At 38.0% G+C, this 21,042-nt stretch overlaps 1 protein-coding gene across 4 annotated transcripts in view; it reads left to right on the top strand.

Annotated features, from left to right (window-relative positions):
- Positions 1-20,768, top strand: part of mtmr6 (myotubularin related protein 6) — a 36,955-nt gene extending 16,187 nt beyond the window's left edge. For 3 of the 4 annotated variants that reach the window (XM_072263021.1, XM_072263024.1, XM_072263022.1), the window contains 6 exons: positions 2,620-2,745; positions 9,587-9,636; positions 13,185-13,385; positions 14,459-14,593; positions 14,681-14,807; positions 16,183-20,768. In XM_072263021.1, the coding sequence (XP_072119122.1) occupies positions 2,620-2,745; positions 9,587-9,636; positions 13,185-13,385; positions 14,459-14,593; positions 14,681-14,807; positions 16,183-16,443 (900 nt within the window). In that variant the 3' untranslated portion in view covers positions 16,444-20,768. Of the gene's footprint in view, positions 1-2,619; positions 2,746-9,586; positions 9,637-13,184; positions 13,386-14,458; positions 14,594-14,661; positions 14,808-16,182 lie in introns of those variants that run through there. The other variant, XM_072263023.1, reaches the window with a different exon arrangement.
- The last annotated feature ends 274 nt before the right edge of the window (positions 20,769-21,042 follow it).

Here is a 21,042-nt window from a genome sequence, read left to right on the forward strand (position 1 = left end):
TGCAGAACAAAGACGGATGATATGGTAGGTGCTCTCTCAGTTTACGTGTCGATATTCATATAAGGGTTATAAACGCCCAAGTAAGTGCTTTAATTCTTTGACGTTACCATTAACTGCATGAGAATAAACCACATTCTATTTTGTATAGAGTTTCTAATGGATTTTGAAAGTAATCTGCCGGGAATAACCAGTTCTAAATTTGAATCATTACTGTTGAAACAAGATAGTAAAAGCTGCATAGCCATTCTGTACTGTTTTTAAAAAAAACAATTCTTGAACAAAGATATTATCAAGCCAAGTTGATGCAAAATAATCAGCTTTACAACAAAATTATAACTAGATAAATAAGTCCCCTGGTGCAAACTTGTTGAAATACACTTCCAGCAGATCTCAAGGAATATACACAATAAATACTTCAGATCCAGGTCCTTGAAGTTTATTGTTAACTTGTTTGTGCAACTCAAATGCACATCTTAACCTACTGGGTGTTTAATATTTTGGAGTGTTTCAGATTTTTAGTATTTGTTCTAATCGGGTACCTACTTTGTTTCTCATGTTACATGTAATTTGCCTTAAGAAAGGATCAATTTAATGGGAAACTGCTTAGAACCACTCAATATAATTGTGAGAAAGAAGTTTTCCGCCATAACTGAAATATTTTATTGATTTTGAACCTTTATATAGTTGGAGTAAGTCTCGCACAGATTAGTTGTGCAGATTTCCCCAGATTTCACCACCTTCCCGTTTTTTTTTTTTCCCTGGAGTCCTCTTTCTTTTAAATGGCCTGGGAGAAGGCACTGATACTGTTTTGTTTATCATCCCATGAAGTAGGAGGATTTTATAAAGCCTCCAACCTGATGGCATGAACATTGACTTCTCTTAACTTCCACTAAGGCCTCACCTCCCCCTCGTACCCCATCTGTTACTCATTTTTATGCATACATTCTTTCTCTCACTCTCCTTTTTCTCCCTCTGTCCCTCTGAATATACCTCTTGCCCATCCTCTGGGTCCCTCCCCCCACCCCGTCTTTCTTCCCGGACTTCCTGTCCCATGATCCTCTCGTATCCCCTTTTGCCAATCACCTGTCCAGCTCTTGGCTCTATCCCTCCCCCTCCTGTCTTCTCCTATCATTTTGGATCTCCCCCTCCCCCTCCAACTTTCAAATCCCTTCCTCACTCTTCCTTCAGTTAGTCCTGACGAAGGGTCTCGGCCTGAAACGTTGACTGCACCTCTTTCTACAGATGCTGCTTGGCCTGCTGCGTTTACCAGCAACTTTGATGTGTGTTGCTTGAATTTCCAGCATCTGCAGAATTCCTGTTGTTTAGGATTTTATAAAGATATCTTTGGTGGTATCTCTCCAGTGCCTTAAGGTATCCGCTGCAAGTAAGCTAAGCCTTGGGATCACATAGGGAAAGATTCACTCACAGTTAGCCAGTAAACCAATGTGGAAGCTGTGGTAACGCAAGGGATAAAAGAAAGATAGCCTGGGGCAGTTGTGGTCAAGTGAGGCTTTTGAAGTGAGACCGTGAATGACACCTCTGCTTACTACAGACAAGATAGGGTGGGGTGACTGCTGCATTGTGAGCTCAAGCCAGACAAGTGGGTCCCCTGAGACTTTTCCAGAAAGGTCTTCTTAAAACATTGCATCCCTTTACACAATAGGGGGTGCTGGAGAGACAGATGAGAAAAGAATAACAGAAGGATGTGAAACATATCTACTAACAACTAAGACTATTGTCTTTACTTACTTCAAAATATCATCTGCTGTCTACTTCAAGTTTCAATTGACTTTGATACCTCTATTGTGAATGGCAATTTTCTTGCTAGTTAGGAATTCAAACATATACAATTTACAGTGATTATTATCCATAACTGATAATTCAGTATAAAAATAGCAATTTTTTGTTCAGACTTCAGAACTATGTGGATGATAGGAGCCCGTGCAGTTCTCCTTGTGCACAAGTAAAATAAAAAGAATGCATGAGATTGTAAGAGTGTGTGTGTTCTGACTCTGGTTATTTAGTTATTTTATTATCAGCAACGATACCATGAATTTTGTTTTTGATTCTTGTTCCTCAAACTACCTTTTTGTCAGACAGTCAAGGATAGTGAGCACTAAGATAGTGAATTTCACCATCATTATCTGCCTTCAGAGCAAGGTGACTCACGTAGAGCAAGTTTTCAGTGTGAAATTGGATGTTTTGGGTTCATAACACTCTATCAATACTTAAGAACTAGCATAGGCTCCAGTGGTGTTGATGAAAACGATGGTAAACTTGATGTTAGAAGAGTTAAGTTTTAAAGATAAAATCTTAAAATCAGAATATTATTATTTTATTAGCTTTTGTGGGTTTGGTGGCATGTGCTTAGAGATTTTATGTATCATTTTTGAGTAAAAAGCCCCTGCAACTGAATACTCATGCTCTTGGTTTAATTGTGATATCAAATTACTACTCTCTTCCATGAAATAGCCCGAAAATTTTGATACCAATAATGCTAAAATGATTAAAGTCGAAGGCTTTGCAAAATAATAAATATATAAACCTTTGCATTTTATATCATAAAGAAATGTTTGCCTGAATGGTTTCATGATCTGACTATCTCTCTAATTTGTGCAGGCTGTTGGATATGATGGTGCCAGTGTCTTAGTCCATTGCTCTGATGGTTGGGATCGTACAGCACAGGTCTGTTCTTTGGGTTCTTTGCTGTTGGATCCATATTACAGAACAATGAAAGGATTTATGGTAAGAAAGGCTAATCTTCATCATCTTAGCTCTCTGCAGATTGAATTCAATTTGATGAATAAGAATTCAGAGTTTATTTTTCCATTTGACAGTGATTAATAAATTGAAGTGGCTTTAATTAGTCACTCAAATGTACACCTTGTAGGCAACCAAATTGTTTAGATTCCTGTTAAATGTACTTGCTGTGCCTGCTGCTGCTTGAATGATGGGGCTAAAATGCATTACAGTTTATACCATTTGTTCTTGTATAGTCCACAAATTAGTTTATTTCTAACTTGGTTCAAATTCATGATCTTATCACTGAAAAGGATATTTAAATGCAAGTGTTTCACTTTTTTGATTGCTATCATCCAACACTTTGGCAAGTGCAGTTCATGCATAACACCAGGCTGAATTATGATTCATCCAAAATAATTGAAGATACGGGGACAACCTGGCAATTGCAATTAATTTGTCATAGTCTATAATTTCACAACAGATTAGAAAGGAGTAAATCTAACCCCGTCTCTGCAAACTAAATTAGTCTTGTCATTTTGCCTTGCCCACCTAAGATAGCAGTTAGTATTTTGACTCATAATGATGGAGGAACTCAGCAAGTCAGGCAGCAACAATGGAAGAGAATAAACAAGTTGACCCATCAGGCCATCAGGACTTGAAACATCAACTATTATTCCCTCCCATAGATGCTGCCTGACTTGCTGAATTCCTCCAGTGATTTGTGTGTGTGGCTTAAGATTTCCAGCATCTGCAAAATCTCGGGTGTTTTATTCAATTCCATTGTTATTCTTTTTGTGCTACCTCAACATACTTGTGCCTGAAATGATCTGTCTGTATGACATGCCAACAAAGCTTTTAACTATAGCTCTGATCATATGACAATAATAAACCAATTGTCAATTATTTTTCCTTGTCACAGAGGCCACCTTTGATCCCATTGATTATCAGATTTGGGGAAATTTCAGTGATATTGTTGCTCACTGAAGGAGAAAGGATTGCAACTCCACCCACAAATATGCTTTTCTATATTTGGTTGCCATTTGTTGATGCAATTCTTTGCTGACCCAGATTGATCTCACCACTATTTACCTAAGTACCAGGAGGCCCATACCGGAGATTGTTGAAGGAGCCGGATAAATTTTTTAAGACAATGTACCTTTGTGTATTATGAAAAGCCTTATCATCTGAGATACCCTCCCTTTGTTGACTTTTTGTTACAGTACATGCGCATATTTCTCCTTTGTATGTAACAAACAATTGTACCTCTTTGTATGTATTATACAAAATACAGTTTCCTTTGAAAGCAAGCAGGGCGACTTTGGAAAGTCCTGTGAAGCTTGAGAGAGTAAAAGTGGCCTTCACTGCTACACTTTTGACTCTGGTGAGAATGCTTATAATTTTACTGAAGTTATGCTGAATTTTTGGAGAGAGAAACAGATGATATTTAAGGTGAAATACCTTTTATTAGAAAGAGAAATTTTGATCTAAAATAATGATTAAGTTCAGAGGCACCACATGAATTTGTTTTTGTGGGGAGGAAAGAACAAAAAGTCTATATTAGGTAAGAGAATAACTATGTTGCCTTACTGTGGTGCAGCTGAAAAGGTGACAAGAGAAGCATAAGGTGGGTCACCATCCTGGAAAAGAGGGAATAGGATGAGAACAGAGCTACTGAAAAGAGCCTATCCGGTGACTGTGTAGAGAAATGTTTGGAGAAATTGGTGGGTGTCTAAAGCATTGATGTGGAGGATTATATTGTTAGATTATATTGAATCAGACGGAGGAACTCAAAGTGGAATAATCCTGGAGGAAGTAAGATGGAGGGAAATGTACTCAAGGTAACTAAAGGAGTATTGGTATTGATTTATTATTGTTATGGACCAACATGCAGTGAAAAGTTTGACTTGCATATTTTTTATGCAGATCAAATTATTCATTATACAGTGCATTAAGCTAAAATGAGTTAAAACAATAGCAATGCAGAATAAAGTCAGGATTGAGTTCAAGAATCGCAAGGTAATTTTGCAGCTCCATAAAACCCTGGTTAGACCAGACTTGGATATTGTTCTGGTCACCTCATTATAGGAAGAGTGAGGAAGTTTAGAGAGGGTGCAGAGATTTACTAGGATGCTGCCTAGATTAGAGGATGTACCTATTGAAGATGGATTGAGAAAGCTTGGGTTTTCTCTTTGGAGTGAAGGATGATTACAGTTGAATTGATAGAGGTGTACAAGATGATAAGGGGCATAGATAGTGTGGATAGCCAAAAACATTTTCTCAGGGTGGAAATGGCTAATAGAAGGGTCATAGTTTTAAGTGATTGGAGGAAAGTATGGATGTTAGAAGTATATTCTTTACAGAGAATGGTGAGTGGGTGGAATATCCTGCCAGGGCTAGTGACAGAGGCAGATGCATTAGGGGCAATTAAGAACCTCTTGGATATTCACATGAATGGCAGAAAAATAGATTGTTATGTAGGTAGGAATGGTCAATTGGTTTTAGAGAAGGTTGAAATGTCAGCACATCGTGGCCAAATGGCCTGTACTGTGTTGTAATGTTCGATGTTCTAAAGTGTGAAAGCTACCAGAAGAATGCAATGCAAGTAAATAATAAAGTGCAAAATCACAAGTGTCCATCTTATTCTACAAGAAGTCTGTTCAATAGTCTTTTAACAGTGGGATAGCAGCTGTCCTTGAGCCTGGCTTTTGTCTGATGTCTGAGGGGAGAAGAGAGGATGGGGTGGGTGGGTGGGGTCTTTGATTATGCTAGCTCCTTTGCTGTGATAGTGAGAAGTAGAGACGGGCTGGTTCCTGTGATGTGCTCAGCTGCGTCCACATCTTTGCAGTTTCTTGAGGTCACTTGAAAAGCAATTTGGCATACTGAGCCATAAGCATCCAGACAGAGCTAATGCCGAGCCTCTGTGTACTCCTGAATCGACCATTAGCTGCGTTGGTAAGAGTCAGAGAATATATGATAGAGCTGGAAAGTTGCATCACAGTTTAATATCTTGTCAACATTTTATTCTCCAGGTTCATATTAATAACCACTTGAATGAAACGAGAGTGCTGCTTATCATGAATTTGTGATGGGTCTAGTAGTCCAATCCCAGTTTAGGAAATGTACTGTAAATGTAATAATTCTCAATACAGATAAACTTATTAATTGCTGATGCTAATAACAAAATTAATATATTGCCATAAAAATCTATTAATGGTGGATAATATGTTTATTTTATCTAGATCTAGCATAGCCTTGCAAACTACTCTTCATGGGCAGTAAATCCTGCATGTGCCAGTGATATCCACAGCACATTAATGAAAATAAATGATGCATTAAAATGATTGCAGCATATAAGAATGGACATGGGCAGTAAAAAGCTGAGTGAATTTGGATAGAAGGAAAATTAATAAATCTTTCTAGGTCTGCTTAGAAATAATGGTGGCAGAACAGGGCTATTGAAAGGGACCTGTCATTGCGCAAACAGAACATGTCATCCGCATAAAAAAAAAGTTAGTAATTACTGATAATTTGCCTGTTTGGCATGGTAGTTGCATAGGTTTTGGTGACAGGTTACTGAGCAGGTTTTTCAATATGCTTTTGTATTTTTCTGGAGGTGCAGTGCACTTTTCTGCTTTCTGAGATGGCAAATAAGATGTGGGGAAGCACAAACTCTTTCACAGATGAGATATGTGATGACTTGCAAGGAGAAAGAGTTAGTGGTTTGTCACTTATGCTGAGCCTCTGTGTTCACCTGATTCGTGACCTTTAGGCTCTCCATAACATCTTAAGTGGTTCTTTTCCATTTTGAGCAGTGATGAGCCAGAGTTTCCCAGTAGTCAGATTGTTGCATTTTTTCAAGGAGGCTATAAGTACATTTGCAAATCTCCTCTGTCCAGCTGTAATCTCTTCCTGTAACAGAGTTTAAAATACTGTTTGTCGAGGGAGACTGGCACCAGCCATGTGTGGAATGAGGTTTGCTCAACATAGCTAACAGAATGTCATTAGGGTCTCACAGCTGGGGATGTTCTTCTGAGAGATGGTGCTGATAGTGGTTCACTTGTCTTGCCAATAAATTTGGTGGATTTTGAGGAAACGGCATGATTGTTATTTTTTTCCTTGAATTCCTTGAGATGCCTGCTGTAGTTAGTTCAGATCTCAGGAGAAATTTGTGACAGTTCTGAGCTCCTGATCATACATACCTGTTCCCTGAGTTAAGCAAAGGTTTTGTGGGCACATTGCAGGTATTGGTGATTTTCAACGGCTTTGCAGAATGGCTGCTAAGGTAAGGAAATTGGTTGTTGCTTTCCTAGGTCCTGGCATAAACATTTATTTTGGTGAGGATTGTGGTGCTGCAGAGGCAAATTGGGCTTTAATTTTGCAGTTCTGAGTGCAAGTATTAATTTTGGTCTTTGCTAAGATTGCCTGTGCTATGGACTCATTTGTTGGGACTATCACTTGTATACAAACATGAATGAAATGTAAGTTGAAAGGTAATCATCTGACAGCAGGATTTGAGAAGGGTTGATGGAGTCGAAGGCTTTAGCAAGGTTGAAACTGCTAAGCATGGTGGTTGTGATATTCCCTACTTTTCACTTGTTGTATGGTCTGTGGTGTCTCTAAGCGCAATTGTGCGCACAATGGGCGGAGGTGGTTGAGGAGGACTCTGGCAATAATCCTTCCTGTGGTAGACAGCAGGGAGAGCTCTCTCTAATACAGCTGGTTTTGTCCTTCTTGAAGGTTATAATTGTTGTGTCTCTCAGATCCATTGGCATAGCCTCCTGTGATGTATACAGGTTTTCCCCCGCCATCCTGAAGGTAGAGCGTTCCTATGAAACGGTTCGTAAGCCGGAATGTCCAAGCAATTACCATTGCCAAGAAGCAATTACCATTTATTTATATGGGAAAAATTTGTGAGCATTTGCAGACCCAAAAAATAACCTACCAAATCATGCCAAGTAACACATAAAACCTAAAATAACAGTAACATATAGTAAAAACAGGAATGATATGATAAATTCACAGCCTATATAAAGTAGAAGTAGGTTCCCTACAATCATTGCCGCACTGTTCTTCGTAGTGAAAATCTCACGCAAGCGCTCTCGGCAAAAACTCTCTCTCCAGTAATCTTTAAGCTATGAAGCTGCCAAATCATACCAAATAACACATAAAAATACACAGCCTATATAAAGTAGAAATAATGTATGTACAATGTAGTAGCACGGGAATCTGGAAGACATCGAGCACACTGATGATGGTGTGTTAGGCTGAGTCTTCAGAGGTTGGGGTGGTGCAGTGGCCCCTACCCTCCGGGCAGCGAACCGATACCGATCCGTGAAGTATGCAGCGGTTCAGCGGTGGCCGGAACGCGCCCATCACATCTTTAAGAACAATGCTGAAATAAACAAGCTAATTAATTAGGTGCTGCCCGGCACGTAAATGTTGGCCCAGATCAGAGGCGACGCAATCGGCAGTCTGGGGTGTCATCTCGCCGTCTGTTTCCATCAGGGCAGGTAGGTCATCTTCTATGTCTGCCTGCCTCGATGTCGAAGGTTGAGGTTCGTTGTCTGCTGTGGCTGATGTGGAAGGCTTGAAAAACGACAGTATGTTTGACTGCTTAGCCTCGAGCATTTTTCTATCATACAGTTCTTTGTAAGGACTCAAACCATCTTGCAAATATGTCCTAAACCGACATACCCTTTCAAAATTGAAGTTGTTCTTTTCTGCAATCATTGCAGCGAAAATCTCATGCAGTTGCTTCACATTCAGTTCCTCGACGACTTCACTTTCGGTCCATTCGCTACTGCATTCGGTTTCGATTGTTATCAGCTCTTCATCTATCAGTTCTTGGTCATGGGATGTCTAAACCTCTTCAACATCATCTTCGGCAACTTCCACAAGCCAAACTCACTTTGTCCTTACTTCGTTCACCATGATCAAAATGCTTAATTATGTCTAGTTTTACACTAAGTGTAACACTCTTACGAGCTCTTTTAGGCTTTTCCGATACCTTAGAACTCATCTTGCAAACGGCTGCTCACAGGCACGTGTTTAAGCAATGCCGGCTAAAATGCAGTTTGGAATCCGGGAGAGAGCGGCTGCTCGGGGCGCGCGCTGCTTTTTTTTGTAACAGTGAAAACACCTTCTGTTAGCGAAAACAGGGAACTAATGTAGGTCTTTCGTAACAGGGAGGTTTTGTAAAGCGAACGTTCGAAAAGTGGGGGAGACCTGTATTAAATACTCCCAACTATATTTTAGAACTTCATCAGGGATGATTTCTGCTCTCAAGGCTTCCAATACTGGATTGAAATCTCCATCATGCGTTGAGAGAACCGAAACAGCTCTGCGGGCACCTGAATGCCAAGGTCCAGCAGAAACTCATGACCTAAATAACTGATGGTCTTTGGAAAGAATGAAGAAGGCCCAGTAACAAGCTGACAGCCATGATGTGCATGGGTTCTTCAGTGCTGTCAGGCCTTCTACATAGTCCCTTTTGATAGAGAACTCAGAATAAAGTTCAATTTTTCAAGGTCAACATCCCTTGGAAGGATTACTTCAAAGATTTCCTCAGCCATGACTCTGCCCTTGATCTGAGCAGCTTGTCTCTTAATCATGTCAGCTTCTTCAGTCCAGCTTGGCTGCTATCCCTGGGGCACATTGTGGTAAAGGCGGTTTTCCAAACAAAACAAATGCAAAGCTTAGTAATCAATATAGTGACTCAGTTCATTATATTACACCAGCATTAAAACATAGCTTCTCTTATTGATGGGTTATCTATAGTGCTGTAAATATGAAGTATTAAGTAAATATTTCATGAAATCATAATTGATCTGTTTTCTATTGTTAGGTTTTGATAGAAAAAGACTGGATTTCATTTGGTCATAAATTTGCTGAAAGGTAAGCAAGTAGTACTTGTGTGAAAATTGATTTTAACCAAATGGAAAATGTGTAATGTCATAGGGTGACGGCACAGAAACAGACCCTTCAGCCCAACTGGTCCTTGCTGACCACAGCATCTACCTTGCTGGTCCCAGTTACCCATGTTTGGCTCACAACCCTCCAAGTCTCTCATCTCCATGTACCTAACCAAATAACCGTTCACTTTATCCATACCCCCTCATGCCTTTCAAATAGAAATACAGTATCCCAAGGAGGAGCGGACAATTATAATATCCCAGTGTCCCCTTGGCCAACAATGGCAGAATCTGATTCACTGCCTTTGCTGTTCTTTGATCTACATTACTTGGTGAGGTACATAGAAGATAGTCCTTTTAAAAATATACAGGGACCTGAGGACACGTACAAACTTTTTATTCATATGAAATGTTTGGCCATTGGATTTATGCCACAGCTTTGAAAATAATCGAATCCAAGCATCTTGTAAAATAATGTTGGAGAAATAAGAAATCAATATCTTGCTCCCAATGTTGAACTGTAATTTTCTGCTCTGCTTTGGGATATTTTATGTCCATTTGAACAGGCTCAGGTTTTATTTTGTATGATATCGCATGCTGACATCATAACATAATCATTGTATTAAACTTAATCAGAATCGTAAGTGAATTTTATAACGCACGGGTATAATTTCCAAAATGTGACCAATCTGACATATTTTATCGAGATTCCAAAAGCTGAACAACTAAAAGCAAAGTTTTTGGAAAGGGTATGGGCTGTACACCATATGGCTTATTTACTCAAAAAGTAATATTGGTTGGTAAAAACTTGTGTTGTAGTCAATGTTCTACTAATGGCACCTTATGTTACCTGTAGACTTTGAGTTTTCAGTATGCTTAATTTGTTCTTAAAACTATGTATACATAATACTTTAATTTTAGAAATGATGTCTAATTGTAAAACTAATGCCCCATTTATCTTTTAGATATTATCTAGTCTATATAATTACCAGCTATTTTATTACTATTTCAACATTGAGCAAGAATCCTATTAAATCCAATTTTGTAAGAGTTTACTAATGCACAGAGAGCATATATTGCGTTGAATAGTATCATTATACCCCAGTGGAAACAAAATTGCAAGAAAAGGTTTGTGAACCCTTTGCAGTTACCTGGTTTTCTGCATTAATTGCTCATTAAATGTGGTCTGATCTATATCTAAGTCACAATAATAGGCAAACACAATATGTGTACACTAATAACACACAAATAATTGCATTTCTTCTTGTCAATACTGAGTACACCATTTAAACAATCAGTCTAGGTTCAAAGAAGTGTGTGAAACTCTGGGGTAATGCCTTCTACAAAAGCTACTTGGAGTCAGGTGTTCCAATCAATGAAATGAGATTGGAGGTGTGGGTTGTAAAGGTGCCCTGCCCTATATATTTAAAAAAAAGAGACACACAAGGTCACGTTACTGATAGAGCCTGCTCTTCTCAAGAAAGATCTGTTTATTTCACGTGCTTTGATCAAAACAACTTTCGGAGCACCTTTAGAAGAATTGTAGAGATGCATGACGCCAGGAAGTGCTATAAAAGCATTTCTAAAGACCTGAGTGTTCATCAGACAACAGTAAGAGATATTGTCTATTAATGGAGGAAGTTCAGTACTGTCGCTGCTCTTCCCTAGGAGTGGGTGTCCTGCAAAGATTACACCAAAAGCACATTGTGCAATGCTGGTGGTGGCATCCGTTAGTCTCGCGAGACCATGGATCTGCGCCTGGAAAGTCTACTGGGGTGTCCTGTCCAGGGCACAGATTTGGGCAAGGATGTATGGAAAACTGGCAGTTGCCCATGCTGCAAGTCTCCCTTCTCCATGACACCTTTGTTGTCCAAGGGAAGGGCAAAGGCCAATACTGCTTGGCACCAGTGTCATCGCAGGAGTTGCCAGAACGAGGGTGAAGGCAACGTTGGACTGCCTTAGGGACTCCAGCTCCGGATTTGTCCTCAGAGTTTACTCCCGAAGCCTTTCTTATGAGTGGGCATGGCCGCAAGGCAGCGGAGGTTTGAAATCAGAGTTTCCCCTCTCTTAGATGGACTGCCTTCCCAGGCTGACGAGCTCAATCTACCCAAATCACTGGTTTTAAGGTGGCAGGACCCGCCTTCGCCCCTTCTCCTGTTAGTAGAAACAGTTCCGCTGGGTTTAGAGGCGAAGCCACATGAGAAGGCCAGGAGTTGGACTTGGTTGTCAGAGGCTATTTGAGGCACATGCCGTGAGGAGCACTTTTAGGTAGTGGGAGCTTGACAACCTTGTGCAATGCTGAAGGAGGTGAAAAAGAACCTAAGGGTAACAGCAAGAGACCTGCAGAAATCTCTAGAACTTTCTAAAGTCTCTGTTCATGAGTCCACTATAAGAAAAACACTGAACAAGAACAGTGTTCATGAAAGGACACTATGAGGGAAACCATTGCTCGCCAAAAAAAATGCTGCACGTCTCAAGTTTGCAAAAGACCACCTGCATGTTCCACAACACTTCTGGGACAAAATTCTGTGGACAGATGAGAAAAAAGTTGAACTTTTTGACAGAAATGCATACCGCTATGTTTGGAGGAAAAGAAATGCACACCAACACCAAAACCTCATCCCATCTGTGAGGCATGTTGGAAGAAGCATCATGGTTTGGGGCTGCTTTACTGCCTCAGGATCTACTATCGTTAAGGGAACAATGAATTCAAAATTATATCAAGACATTTTACAGGAGAATGTCAGGGTGGCGGTCTGTCACCTGAAGCTTAATAGAAGTTGGTTGATGCAACAAGAAAAGAATAAATCAACAACAGAATGGTTTAAAAAGAAGAAAATTCCTATTTTGGAATGGCTGGGTCAGAGTTCAGACCTTAACCCATTTGAGATACCATGGCATGACCTGAAGAGGGCTGTTCATGCAAGGTATCCCAGAAATATTGATGGGCTGAAACAGTTTTATATGGAGGAATGGCCTAACATTCCTTCTTGCCATTGTGCAAGTCTGATCAGCAGCTACAGGAAACATTTAGTGGAGGTTATCGCTGCTAAAAGAGATTTTACCAGTTATTAAATACAAGGGTTCACATTTTTTCTGCTTTGATTGTGAATAATTAAAGACATGAAGAGTATTATTGTGTGTTATTAGTTTAGGCAGATTACATTTGTCTGTTACTGTGACTTAGATGAAGATCAGATTACATCTTAAAGAGTAATTAAGGTAAAAAACTAGGTAACTGCAAAGAGTTCACAAACTTTATCTGCAACTGTACCTTGCAGTTCTGCAGTGTTTGTGCTCATGATTTGTTGGGGATGAGCTCACAGACCCTTCAATCTGCCAGGCGCACTAAGTTATATTAACCATTTTGAGAGTTTTCATTTCACTATTGCTTTTATAGGACCCGTCTCTCATGTACTACCACGTCGTCTTGTAGACCAGAAAAGTGTTTTTAGTGAGAAAACAAGAAGTTTAAGAACGGGGAATTATATTAATGCTGCTTTTCCTTCTTGACCCTTTTTTACTTTATAGATGTGGCCAACTCGATGGGGACCCCAAAGAAATATCTCCGGTGTTTACACAGTTTATTGAGTGCGTTTGGCATCTGACGGAACAGTTTCCTCGCGCTTTTGAGTACAGTGAAGCTTTCCTGCTTGAGATCCATGAACACATTCATTCCTGCCAGTTTGGGAACTTCATTGGAAACTGCCAAAGAGAACGAGAAGACATGAAGTAAGTGTTATTACACATCTGTATGGTAGATTTGGTAAAGTATCAGAAGCGTATGGTTGTCTGCAATTCACATGGAATGTGCTGATTAATGAAGCAAATCTGAGATTCAAAATGGTATGCACATTGCATAGTTAATTCTTATTTGCAAATTAACAGATGGTATAATGTAATTGGATTCATAATGGGAAATTGTGCTATGAACATTGAGGTATGATCACACAGTAGAGTGAATAACTACCCAAATCAACTTCCCAAAGTATACAATGCAAATCAATAATGTTTGGAACAGGCTTGAACCATTTTAATTAATTGGTGATGAAAGAAGGATACCTGAGGCATGATGAATTCTTACAAATGTTTGACTTGCCTTAACAAATTTTTCAGAACCTTTAACAGAAGATCTATGACATAAACATTGCCTTAGAAAATTATAGAATCCTGCCATTGACCTTGTGTACTGCCTTCAAGTTCGATCTACCAAATTGAATCACTTCATGTTATCCAGATTGAACTCCATTTGCCACTTCTCTGCCCGGCTTTGCATCCTATCTGTACTCCATTGTAACCTATGTCAACCTTTTACACCATCTACAACACCACCAATCTTCATATCATCTGCAAACTTACTAATGCATCCCGCACCGCTTTCTCATCCACGTCATTTATAAAAATCACAAATACCAGGGGTCACAGAACAGATCCCTGTGGAACACCACTAGTTACTGACCTCCAGGCAGAATACTCTCCATGTATTACCATCCTCTGCTCTCTGTGGGCATGCCAGTTCTGAATCCAGGCAACCAAGTTCCCATGGATCCCTTTCCTTACGACATGTATCTTGATGTTAGTAATGGGAGTATTACCAATAAATTCATTGTGGCTACTTAAAGTTCTGTGATTTAATCCTGGATGCAATTAACATGCTCCATTTTAAGTGTTATTGAGAATTGATGGTATGTACATAAGAACTTTAAAATTTGATAAATATTAATGGAATTTTTATGAGTGTGATAAGGTTTTTAAACACTTCTTAGAGAAGCAATATTTGTAATAATTGTTTTTTTTTGTCATAGAATTCAACACAAAACCCATTCCTTATGGTCACATCTTTTGGAAGATCAACATAAGTATTTGAACCCACTCTATGATCCAAATCTTCCTTGTGTACATGAGGTGCTTGAACCAAGCACTGTCTCCTTCAACTTCAAGTAAGCTTAAATATTTGTTAAAATTCTGTACAAAAATATGCAACTTTGTTTATTTCTTTAATTTCCAGTTCTCAATTATGTTTACAGGTTTTGGCGCTGTATGTATCATCAGTTTGATAAAGTTATGCATCCCAGGCAATCACAACTTGGACTAGTTCTGTCTCTCAGTGAACAGAATAAACAACTGGAGATTGAAGCCAAAAAGCTGGAGGAAGTGAGTTAATACCAGCTGCCTTAGGCACAAAGGTCCACAGTGTAGCTCCACTTGGTGCTTTGCATGATGTATTTGCATAAATTAATATGTTGCATATTTCACTTAGTGACCAGGAACAAATTGGCTTCTACTTTGCAGTAATAAAATTAACAATAAGATAGCAGGGGTATTGGTGCAAAAGAAGGTTCCCAACAATTTCTCATAATCAAAGGTTTTCCTTATTGCTGCAAGTACAGTCTTGCATGAAATTAATACAGGATAGTTTTATACCTTTATCTTCCTATCTGGCACCTGATATACAAAAGTCATCCCAAGCCCAGTAGGAGGAAAGAAATTAATGCATGTTAGGGCTTCCAGCTGGAATCCAATATACTCTTGGAGATTTTATCACATGACCTCCTGCCCAGCTGAACAATATTTTGTTCTCACAGTCCCTTTATCACTAAAATTGTTTAAAGGTAATTCAAATGTCAGACCTCTTATTTTAATGCCACTTTGGTTTCACTTCTGAGCTACTCCATCATATCTAGGAGATTAGTCTTAACTACAGTAGATTTCAGTTAATTGGGACACATCATGATCAGTACATTCTGGCCCAATTAATCAGCTACCTCAATTAGGTGAAGTTTCATGGAAATTGTTGAAAGGGTATTAAAAAAATGATAAACTACAGTTTAAGTAACAATTTATGTATTTAAATAAAATACAGAATAAATGAGAATGCTGCCAATAGTATGACAGTACTATAAAACTGCATATTAATTCTTAATGGTCATCAACAGAGGAATTCATCCAGTGTATGCAATGAACAACATCAGCACAGGCACCTAGAAGAGATAATGGATTGCCTTCATACATGCTATCCATGATCCCAATCATTTCTGGCATCTCCAAGCCTAAAAGCTTGAAACTGCAGTAAGCAAAGTTCAGAATTGTCTTACTGCTTATTTCTCTCCTACTATCAATGACAAAAATCACTGCTTTTTGAACACAAGCATGCACTACTGACGCTATTTGAAAACTTTGCTCGAAGTGCAGTGTAGCGTCTAACAGCCACACAAGTGTATGCAACTGACACTAGTTAGAATTTGTCCGGCAACAGTCTCCTGTCCCAATTAAGCAGCAAAGTATCTCAAATAAATAAGGGGAATTCTGGCAATCTCCTCGATTAGTTTTTGTTCTTTAAGAGTTGTCCCAATTATCCGGAATCCACTGTTTGCTGATATGAAAGGAATTCTGGATGTATGATACTCTTACTGCATATCTTATTTTAAATGTGTGACATTTGACCATAGTATTTTGTCCAGTGTTTAGTTGAAGCCAAAGGTTATTCCAATTAATTGATGAGTTTTTTGTTTACTTTGTTCTTTTACAGAAAATAATAAATTTGGGGGAAAAACCACGTACAGTTATCAAAAGGGAACATTTTCATTCAGTTAGCCAATTATCACGGATGCTAAAGACGGCTGAAAATGTTTGTAAAGAAAAGCAAACAATGATGGAAAATAACCCGATTAGAACAGTGGAAGGTGGTAATGCTCCTGAAGATGGTTGTAAAGAACTCAAGTCTGGTTTCTCCAAAGCTGAGCCCATATTGGTTAATTTGGAACTTGGCATGGCAAAGATGACCTGCTAAGTCAGAAAGAGACAGTCTTCACTTACCGATCTTGGGAAGTGCTTTCAGAAAATGTTAACTGAAATGTGCTGTAGTATGGAAAAAGATGCTTGGCCTACAAACCCTTCAGTTCTGTGGTTAATGGCACAATTACGCACTATTTGATTTTGTTTCAAAAAGTATAAATGTCTCGTCATTATCTGATATGTAAAATTTGAATGGACTAAATCTGAAAATTTCAATCTAAAATATATACCATCTTTCATCTAATTCCGATCTAAATCAGTGAGGTTGCATTGCTTAAAAATTGTGAATATAGTAGTTGTAGAAAATTTTCATTCAACTGTTGTAGTCTAAATGTTTTGCAGTGTGTTTACTAAAGAAATTACCTTTAATAATTTGAGTAGTGCAATTAATAGTCTTGGTTCTTTGAAAGTTAGTAATTTGTGAAACTTTAGCATCTCTGCAACATAATGGGGAAAATAATTGTTTATTAGAATATAATGAATAATATTGTAAATACAGCAGAACAATCCTGTTATGGTGCAGCTACTGTTCAGCTACCAAAGTATGAAAACCGTGAGACTAGCATTGTATTAGATCCAATGTGGCAGGTGTAGCAATAGTGTTCTTCAAATCATGGCCATGGAACCAACTGTAGAAAATGGCCTGCATTTGTCTCATCCACTATTCTTGCAGAAAACTTGATGACATCCTGGAAAAGCAGATTTTTGAAAAAGGGAATTAACCTGAATCTTCTGGAGTTGATTATTACGTTGATATTTAAAACAAATACTTTATGTAATGCATTCCGGGAGGCTGACTTTGCATTGTCCATATTGTCTCATAGGCTATTTATTCTTGAGCAAGGATATCTGAGAATTAAGTCAGTATTTTGTGGTATCTAGACCCTGGGGGTGAGAGGGAAACTTGCATTGATCTGGCTTTGACAGATTGTTCTTTGAATGTCACCCACTTCTTTTGTTCCTTGTATTTGTTGTCTAGATTGGGTAAATTTAATATTGGAACTATGTGTGAACTGTATTAACCAACCTTGACTGTTAGTAATGTAGTTCAGGGATAAGCTTGGTTACTGTTCTGTCTCTTACCTAGCCTGAGGCATATAAATGTGTAACGGGAGAAAAAAAAAATCATCATTCTTAAAATGGCTCTTGGGATTCCAAGACCCTTGTAAGCAAATGATATGTAAATATGTTTTGGTAGGTGGGGTAAATTTACTTGTAAGGATTGAAACTATGTACTGAATGCTGAGCTCATCATGCTCCCTATTAGGTTGAAGCCTGCTGAATCATTGAAAATAATTTTGTCCGCCATAGGAGCTCCATACAGCTAGAATCAGCATAAAAGTATTTCTCTTCTGCTCCTTCACCGTAGCTAAAATGTTTGATTTATTTGCAATATTTTGGACTTGATTATATGGTGTAGTTTTGAGGTCCAACAAACACTTCCTTTTACTTAGCTTATAAATAAGATACAAAAACAGAATAGCAGTTCAACTTCATGAAATGTGCAGACTGTTCTTGGAAATCATCTCCATAGTAGAATATCTCCATATTCCTCAGGGTTTATGGCTGTTCCTTGCACTAATAATATTGATCTTGATATGTTTACAGAAGTTGAACACAATCTTCAGAAAGTGTCATTTGAAGGTTACAGGTTTTGAAAAATTAGAAAGCTATTCAAATTGCTTTTTATTGTATATGATCACTGTGCAAATACTAAAAATATTGACCACCAACCTTTAAGCCTCTTTAAAAGTCATTATTTTAAATCTATTGATCGAAATCTGAAGTAATTCTATCAAAATTACAAACTTTGCAATGTGGGGTGAGGCTGCAGAGCTGTGCTGCATAGAAGTTTGTTAGAATCCGTAACAAAGAACTTGGAGAGATGTGTTAGAATTTCTGTTGTGTGTTTTCTGTTAATGTGGTATCTGCACTTTATTATGGTAGAAGATTTAATTTAACAATTTAGAATAATTACAATTCATGAGAGAACTCACTGTAATAATTTACTAACACGTGTACCAGGATACATTCTTTCAGATGTAATCTTAAATAGGGATCTTACAGGAAGTTCTCATCCAGGTGACACTATACAGTTTTCTTGTATTGATACTAAATTATGTAGATTGTGCCTGCAGCTTTTTAATATGCATACTTGGGCAGCTGGGCTTCATATTGGAAGTGAGCATTTAGAAAATTGGCCTTATTAGTACTTTCTGAAGCCCAAAAGCGACCTGCTTGATTCTCTTTTTAAAATGGTTAACATGCCACTAACGGGTAAAGTTATGTGAATTCTATTTCGAATAATGTAGATTTTTCAAGTTAAGCTTACAAAGGGATGAATGTTTAAGACAAATGTGTGTACAGCACTTTAACTTACAAGATAAATGCAAGTTCTTTGTCTTTCATTGCAGTGTTGACAGACATTCCGAAAATTATTTACTTTCAACCTAAACTTGTTACAAAAGTTGTGACAAAATGTAGAAAGTTGCATTTTCAGAGTTAATAGGGGACCTTGATTTTAATGGGTACTACCCATGGATAGTCATGTGAGAACGAGAAATGAGAGAAGACTAAGTTAATTTAAATCAGCCCCCATTCCATCTGAGGCAAAGAATTCTGGAGTTCTCTCCAACATTGCCTCTCTATCTTTTGACACATTGATGGCCATCACTAAGTAGGACTTGATTGACAGAGTAATGGGGAAGAAGCTCAAAATAACATTGGGCAAGAATGATGCTTTAAACAAAGGGGAAGCAATCTTGAAGGTTCACAAACTAATTCAACTGTTCGTTTAAATAACATTCACTCATTAATTCATGTATAAATTTATAAAATCTAGTGCACCAGGGACAGGAAAAACTGTTTGATAAATGTGTTTTTGTACATAAATATTTGCATGCACTAGTACCCTTCCTATGGAAGCATTCCACTTTCCTTTGGGGAGTTAGGATAGTCACTGAGAAGGGATAAGTTTTCCCACTGTGGGTGCCTTCAAATCTTTTGTTCAACTATGATCTATAATGGCCTTTAATAAGATTTGGTGCTTTATTTTATGTTTTTAATTTGAATATTATGAAATGTGGTTTTGCTTTTGCTCCATGATCCCTTCAAGATGCAGACCGGCATTTAGTGCTGCTGATTTGAAGTTGATAACTGCATTACACTAACTTATGTTCTGTAATGAGAGAACTGCTTGCACAGATGACCTGACATTTAAATTGTAGGAAATATTTCTGTTAAAGTAAAATGGTCAAAAAGACATGTTTGAGCTTTTGGATTTTATAGCTACTGGTGCAGGTCATTTAATGGCAATGGTGAGTAATCATTAGTGGTGTTCTTTTTCTGGTCGTATTTTATATATGTTAAAGTTTAGTTATTAAAAATATTTCATATTTCTTGCCTGTGTTTTAAACACAAACATTTCTAAAAAATTTTAAGGCACCATGTGGTGTAACGTATTGCAGGGACCTAACGTGGAAATAAAAATATTAATGGAAGCGTGCTTAAATAGTATCATCACAAGTCTGTTTTCAAAGTCAGAGTCTAGTTTTTACACAAAAATCTTGTTAAAAGATTGGAAGTGAACTTGGTGAATGCCAAGTAATATTCAGAAAATAAATTACACAGATCCAAAAGCTTGGGATCAAATACATTTTTAAGTGTCTTTTTAGTCTAAATAATCATCCTACCTCTAATTAGGTATTGCGTATCTATCTGTGTTTGCTATATTGATCAATAAATTATGGTTCCAATTGTAGTTGTGGAGAAATGCTGTACAACTGTGTGTACCTGTACTGCTGTACAGAGTTTTGCTGATTGTCCTGGTTCATAAATACATCTGATTATTTGGGAGTGTGTAAAAGGTGTGGTGGTTGGGACATAATGAATGTTGGTAGGTACAAAAGGGTAGGGCTGGTGGGAGAGCTGACAACACTTAAAGCCAGTAGGAATGCTTGAAGCAACTGCCTTTAATTTTTTAAAGTGCACTAAAATTTCAGCTTTGATGTTTTACTGTTAGACCCAAGGATTAATCATTAACTCTAGTCTTGCTGTGAGTTCATAGTGTGGGGTGGAGTCCTTTGTATTGCTGTTTGAAATGCTTAATGTGAGGTGGTCTGAGTATTCATTGTAGCTAAAGAAACTCCAGGCTTTTACATAATCTGGACACTGTTGCCTTAAGTCTAAAAACAAGCAAAATATATTTGGAATGTTATTTTGTTTAAACTTTCTGTAAAATAAGGCTCAAAATGTTGAGCTATTAAAATAATCTGTCATTTTCCTTGTATTGCTTGTATTTCTAAAAAAAACAATAAAATATAGAATCATAGCATCTTGCTATGATTCATAGTAAATAGATCTTTCTACTCATTCTGTCTATGCTAGTTCTTTGAAAGAGCTGTTAGTGGTTCAGCAGCTGCTCTTCCCCAAGAATTGCAAAGTATATGTGGCACAGAAAAAGGGTTAATACTCCATTCAGAGTATGTTCTGTCTGCTCATCAAATCTCTCAGCATAATATTCCATTCTTGAGCATCTCTTGAATGTGCCCATACTTCCTGCCTCAGCCATTCCTTATCATTGCAAGTTCTGAAT

The sequence above is a fragment of the Mobula birostris genome, chromosome 7 (genome assembly GCF_030028105.1).
Source record: "Mobula birostris isolate sMobBir1 chromosome 7, sMobBir1.hap1, whole genome shotgun sequence".
Classification (NCBI taxonomy): domain Eukaryota; kingdom Metazoa; phylum Chordata; class Chondrichthyes; order Myliobatiformes; family Myliobatidae; genus Mobula; species Mobula birostris.